The 6,832-nt window shown below is 37.5% G+C and overlaps 1 protein-coding gene across 3 annotated transcripts in view; it reads left to right on the top strand.

The window, feature by feature from the left end:
* PCDH19 (protocadherin 19) overlaps positions 1 to 6,169 on the top strand; it is a 172,993-nt gene extending 166,824 nt beyond the window's left edge. For 2 of the 3 annotated variants that reach the window (XM_040467222.1, XM_040467221.1), the window contains exon 5: positions 5,037 to 6,169. In XM_040467222.1, coding sequence (XP_040323156.1) covers positions 5,037 to 5,620 — 584 coding nt within the window. In that variant the 3' untranslated portion in view covers positions 5,621 to 6,169. The remainder of the gene's footprint in view (positions 1 to 5,036) is intronic. The other variant, XM_040467223.1, reaches the window with a different exon arrangement.
* The last annotated feature ends 663 nt before the right edge of the window (positions 6,170 to 6,832 follow it).

Consider the following 6,832-nt stretch of genomic DNA (forward strand, 5'->3'; position numbering starts at 1 on the left):
TCCTTCCTTCCTTCCTCCCCCCTCCCTCTCTCCTCCCTCTCTCCTTCCTGTCTTTCTTCTCCTTTTCACTGAGCCCATTGGTATTCTGTTAAGTTACAGATACAGGATGGATATTCTTTCTCCTGAACTCTGCAGGCCTTAAAATGCTTTTAAGAACTCTTTCCAGGATAATTATTTACTTTGGTAATTCCATGGCATATATAGAGCATTAATTTTTGCCATACATATTTTAATTAGTTTTTCCAGAGGAGCCAGTATCTGCAGTTGGTTTAAAAGGCTCACTATAGGTCCCATTTTTGGTTTATATTTTATAGGAATTAACAACAGTTGTGTTTGATGCCAAGAAACAATGCTTGATATTTCAACAGGACATTCATTTCATAAAATTGATGCTTCTGCTTATTGTGTTGTTAACTTAGCAGAGTATAGACCCCATTAACTATTGTTAGAATTGAAAACTCCAAGGTACATGACAAATGTATCTTCAACTGGACATCAAAGCATGATACATCCCTTTAAGACCTGTTTATAGTATATAGGAAGCCATTCAGAGACTAAATGAGACTTGACCTTAATGTTTCTCAAGTGATAAATTTACTTTATTGTTTCTGATACAGCTGCATAGTTTTCTTTGTATGTTTTCATAGTGTTTCTACTAAATAGAATAGTAATTTCCACTTTTAGGAGTTCTATCAGTAGCACAGTGTCTGGTGTGTTGATCAATATTCTTTGTTTTATTGCTATCACTCTTGTGCCTTTTTCATCCATTTAAGTTAAACTGTTACTGAGTACCTGCTCTATGTTGGACCCTTTGATACCTTCTGTGGGTATGGGAGGGAACAAAATAGATATAATCTTTGCTCATTTAGAGTTTCCAAGCTAACATTTGAATATAGATATTAAATAGCTGTAATGAGTGCTATAAAAGAAAGTGGTATGCAATGTACCTTAGTCTAATGAATCAGGCAAGGATTCCTTGAGAAAGTTAAATTTAAATTAAATTTAAAATATATTACATGGGTAATGTATCAGTTATAAATAGTGCTCAACTGCTGGTAATAAGGACCCCCCTCTCTCTCTAAAGAAAATAACTCAGTGTCTTAGCCAAGAGGGAGGCTTATTTTTTTCTCTTATATGAAAGAAGTTCATATATGAACTAGTGAGATGGATCTACAATATCTTCAATATCCCAGAGTTGTTGTATCTTTCTATTCTGCTATCCATAGGCACGTGACTTCCATCCTCAGAGTTGCTTCATGATAGTAAGATGGATGCTATAGGCCCAGCCTTTATGTCTCCATTCCAGACAGGACAAAGCAGGAAGGAATAAAGACAACAGGGTCTCCCAGTTACATCACCCCCTCCTACTTTTAAGGAGTTTTCTTGATATTTTGCCTTCATAACATTGGTCCAATATTAATTATGTGGCCACATCTATCTACAAGGGAAGCCAGGAAATGCAGGGTTTTTTTTTAGCTGGTACATTACAAATACTAACAAAAGTGGGGTTCTTTTCCTAAATATTAAATATAGGTATGGATATTTGGTGGGCAATTCATTATGTGTGCTTCAGATGAGTAGGAACTAGTTAAGTCAAGAAGGGGATACTTCCTAACAGTTATGTTTTCTTGATTAGGTGCATACAACAAATTTTAGCAACACTTAACCTGTTCATAATTGGTACTACCATCCCTTTCATTATATCTTACAAAATTGTCCCTGCTATGGTAGTAGATTATTTTGTTCATGGAGTGATACAGATTAAGCTAAATGGATGTTTGTAAGCACAATCCAGGGAGCTTTTCTAATTTTGGTCATAGGTTATTTTGTTCAGGGAGTGATGCAGATTAAGCTAAGTGGATGTATATGAGTACAATCCAGGAAACCTTTCTGATTTCCACATTACTTGCTTGCAGGTTATATTACTACTTCTACTTAGAAGTAACTACTTGAGCTCTTAGGAACTATAACTCACTTTAACTTTCCCTTTCTGCCTCATTGATTGCAGATCACTTCCGAGGAGGGTAACACATTGCTGTTGTAACTGTTACCTTGAATTATTTTAGTGTTAGAATTTTGTCTCTGATCATTGGAATCTTTCAGTTGATACACCTAAAGTCTGAATCACAATAAAGAACTGCAGCAGTATTAAAAACATCCATGGTGGCTGGACATGTATATAAACCCAACAGAGCCTCTCAGCTCTTCTATTCCACCAGAACTTTGAAAGTTTTAGCAAAGCCTGAGATGGTATTTTCATCATTTTCCTTTTTTGCTTTGGTTGGGACCATGGGTAGGCTCTTTCTAGTGTGGAAGCACATTGTTTGCCTACATCTGAAGAGACAGCAGTTTAACTCCTGAGGAGGGTAGTAATCACTGCAAAAAGTTTTGCTAACATTTGCACAAAATAACAAATTCTCTTCTTTTCCTATTTGAAGTACTTCCTTATCCATCATGACTTAATCATTGCTGCCTCTTATGCCTTCTATTTAAGATATAAGTTGTTGCCAGAGGTTTTAGGTTTCTCTCACCAAGTTCCTTCATGAAATATTGTGACCAAACAAATATATATTACCACCTACATTAAATAAGCTTTATTTTTTCTCCATATTTAAAAAAAATTTTTTTTGTCGAAATCTGATTTAAGGAGTGGCCTTGAGATTTGTGTCCCTGTTCCAAACTTATGCATTTCATTTATTTATTTATCTTTCCAAATATTAGGGACAAGTTCAGAATCAGGGAAGACCAATTTGAAAATTTATAATTCATCCCTAATTATGTTTACATTTGAATTAAAGATACCTACCTTCATTTATCTGTACATGACAATGTGTTTGAATATCCACAAATATGTGTGGATTTTAGAGTTTTACATTTTGCTTTGCCTATGCTCAGGTCAAGATGTAACAAGATATAGAGTCACAAACAGGCACATAAGAGGAATCTTAAGGAATTACTGAATTGTTAGCTGACCTCTGTTTCAGCTGGAGCCAGCATCTTGGCAGTTAATTTGAATCATATAAAATGATTCCTCTCTACTCTCATACCTCCATCCCTAGCCACAATACTACATGGTGGCAAGCCCATAGTCTCTACCAGTCCTATGCAATTCCAGAAGTAGTTGCTTTGCTTTATTCACATCTGGTCTGCATTTTCTTTTTCACACTTAAAGGGAGCATAAAATGTCCATCTTAAAGATAAACTGGCAAATTGTGTCCCAGTACACTGAAAGGGTCTTAGCTCTGATTGGTTTTTCAGTAGTTTAAACTAGGTCAAAGGCCACTCCCAGAGCTGTGTTGAAATCTGGACTCAGCCTGGATTAGGCCTTGATGTTTAGCTGTTTCCAATGCTTTTTCTCCAAATGATGAGGCATACATCCAATTCAACCATTATTTCTCGATCCCCCTCTCATATGTATGTGCCCCTTTACCAAGATAGCCTTTAACAAAGGAGTCAGAGCATTGCCTCTTTCCTATGCCATTTTTTAAAATAAGAAGCAAACAATAAATACAACTGTATAAGAAAGATGTGTTATATACAGACTAATATCAGGCAAAGCCCTGAATTTCTGATTTCTTCCCCCAACAAAAAGCAATCACAGCAATATATTTTCAGCTTTTTTTGGCATGTTTTTCTTGGTCTTTTCAACTTCTCCTTGTCTCCCCATCTCCTCTGATTATACCCCAAGGTTTTCTGTGAATGTTAAACTGCTCATATTTTGATGCATTGTACAATGTGATGAAAATTTTCATTAGGTCATCATCATACAAGAATGTAACATAAGTAAAAATGGATCTGGAAAGTTAAGGCTATAAACCAGACATTAAGATGAACAATTTCCCAATGAACAGGCAGAAATTAACCCTGGGTCTATGGTTTGATGAAATCCATGTAGAAAGCTTCTCTAAGAGTCAAATTAAAGCCTTAACTCTGAATGAACCTGACTTGAGAAGAGAGAAAAAAAGTCTCACCAAAAATTCTGAATTCTAACTGCTGAGATATTCTATGATAGGGTTAAAGTAATCCATAAAAGATTTCTTTATTTTAAGAAATACGACCCTAATAAAACTTCAGATAAGACAGATAAGGAAAGATGGCTAGTTGAATATAATTAAATGATGTTCAACCTATGAGTGATGTGTAGACAAGGTCAATTGAAGCTTATGGGTCAAATGGAAGGAAAATATATCAGTATATTCCTTCTAATGGGAAATCAAGTCATATAAATGGCTTAGTGAGAAGATTGGCTGGCAGAACTGATGGTCAAAAAGAAGTGAAATGATTGGGTTTTCAAAGACAGCATGATACCAATCTAAAATTAAGCATGGCATATCATTGACAAGTAGGGTGGAAATATGGTTAGCAGTGCTGTTGTTCAAAATATGGCCAAGATTTGTCAGATATACTGATTGTTGGATTTCCTACTCTTCCTCCACTCCCTCTTCTGCTGTAACTAGTTTCAAATGCAGTGGATTTTTAGCTGGAGTTGTTGATAAAAATGCTGACTCTCAGCCCCTTGACACTCCGGATAAACTTTTTTATGTTTTATTTTTTAAATGTTTATTTATTTTTGAGAAAGAATGAGAAAGTGTGAGAAGGGGAGGGACAGAGAGAGGGAGAGGATCCAAAGCAGGCTCTGCACTGACAGCAGAGAGCCCAATGTGGGGCTTGAACTAACGAACTTCAAGATCATGATCTGAGCTGAAGTCACACACTTAACCGAACTGAGCCGCCCAGGTGCACCTAAACTTTTTTTTAAATACATTTTTTCATCATAACATGTTTACCTTTAGGTTTTTAGTTTTTTTCAGCAATGGGAACAACAAAACTAATAATAAAAGACATGAGTGTACAGGGGAAGATCTACAGCCTTTTAAAAATCCAATTCACACTTGTCCCGAGAAGGCAATAAAGGACTATCTAGAAGTGCCATTTCCCAGAAGGGCCTGTGGGTACCTAAGAAACCAGAACACTGGGGTGTAACAATGATTCCTGGGAAAAGCTGATGAAATTGACATTTTATTTTCTCCAAACAGATCAGAATGAAGGATTTCATTGCAGGGAAGAATGCAGGATTCTTGGCCACTCTGACAGGTGCTGGATGCCCCGGAACCCCATGCCCACCAGGTCCAAGTCCCCTGAGAATGTGAGGAATGTCATAGCTCTGTCCATTGAAGCTACTGCTGCTGATGTTGAGGCTTATGACGACTGCGGCCCCACCAAGCGGACTTTTGCAACCTTTGGAAAAGATGTCAGTGACCACCCAGCTGAGGAGAGGCCCACCCTGAAAGGCAGAAAAACTGTTGATGTGACCATCTGCAGCCCCAAGGTCAACGGCGCTATTCGGGAGGCGGGCAATGGTTGTGAGGCTATTAGCCCTGTCACCTCCCCCCTACACCTCAAGAGCCCTCTGCCCACCAAGCCCTCCATGTCTTACACCCTGGCGCCCCCGGGCCATGATCTGGAGCAGTATGTCAACAATGGCCCTTCTCGTCCCTCTGAAGCTGAGCCCCGTGGAGCCGACAGCGAGAAAGTCATCCATGAGGTCAACCCCACTCTGAAGGAGGGTCGCGACAAAGAATCTCCTGGTATGAAGCGTCTCAAGGATATCATTCTCTAAAGCAGTCTAGGGGAAGAAGAGAGAGAATCCATACTGGTTATTGAAGAAGAAGGAGCTGATTGTTTTAATTGCTCACTAATGGTTGGTTCTTGAGTGGCTGTGATTTCAGAGCTTTCCCTAAATGTATTGTTTATAAGTGACTATCATTCTTTGACAATCCCTCTTGTTTCAACAAGCAGCAGGGGTGTTCAGTTGGAGCAAATTAGCTTTGGTTTGAGTTGTTCATGGGGCCTTGATGTTGGGGAAACAGAGACAAATTCAGTTGTGAAAAGTATTATGTATTAAGTGTTTGAATTTGTATATTTTTCTGTCAAAATCATAATATAAATTACCATTGTTTGTGGAGGATTACATTTAAAAAAGCAAAAAAAAAAAAAAGAAAAAAGAAAGCTCTGAACATCTTTAATAAGCTTGCCACTGTTTTGTAGTGTAGACAAGTTAATGGTCATTTATTGTGTACTATTCCTTGATTCAGTGATGTGAAATTGAGTCCCCAAAAGGTTGTTTCTGAAGCTTGAGTACTTTCCAGTTACGCTACTTTGCTATGGACGCCCCTGCTTTAAGAACTCTTTTGCTAGCTGTGCTGTTGTTGTATTTGATATTGCAAATTGCTATGTATGTGGTGATGGCAAAAGGCTTTTAGAAGTTGGTGTTTTTTTTTCTTAAAAAAATAAAACTATAGACAAAAACAAAGTGCAAAAAACTGAGATGGCAAGTGAAAGAGCAACACCACACATATAGATTGAACACTTGGAGGATACTCACTCATGGAGGATACCCATGTAGTGATTTCTCACTACCTTGCAGAGTATTTTTCCTGCCTTTCAGTCTTCTGCCCAGATCAGTGATAGATCGTCATAGAAAGTCATTCATGGATATTCTGCTATGTAATTTGCAGTTGGTAGAAATACTGTCCTAAAAGTTTTATGAGATCAATTTTTAAAATTTTCAGGACCTGAATAGGAAAGAAGCTCCTGAAGTTATCAGTTTCCAGGCTTAGAAATTCCCTGTCTCTAATCATCTAAAACTCAAAAAGACTGAATCTATTTTGAGATCTAAATTAACATCTTTTCAGACACATACTTCCTGATTCAGTGTTTCCAATCATGATTAGAATTAGACTGCAAAGCATGTTGGGGGCTATAACTGAGAACTCCATGTTGCTCTATATTGTAGGATTATAAATAGGAATGGAGTAAGCAGTACAAAGTG

This window comes from Herpailurus yagouaroundi, unplaced genomic scaffold (genome assembly GCF_014898765.1).
Source record: "Herpailurus yagouaroundi ecotype Mexico unplaced genomic scaffold, PumYag 67383, whole genome shotgun sequence".
NCBI lineage: Eukaryota > Metazoa > Chordata > Mammalia > Carnivora > Felidae > Herpailurus > Herpailurus yagouaroundi.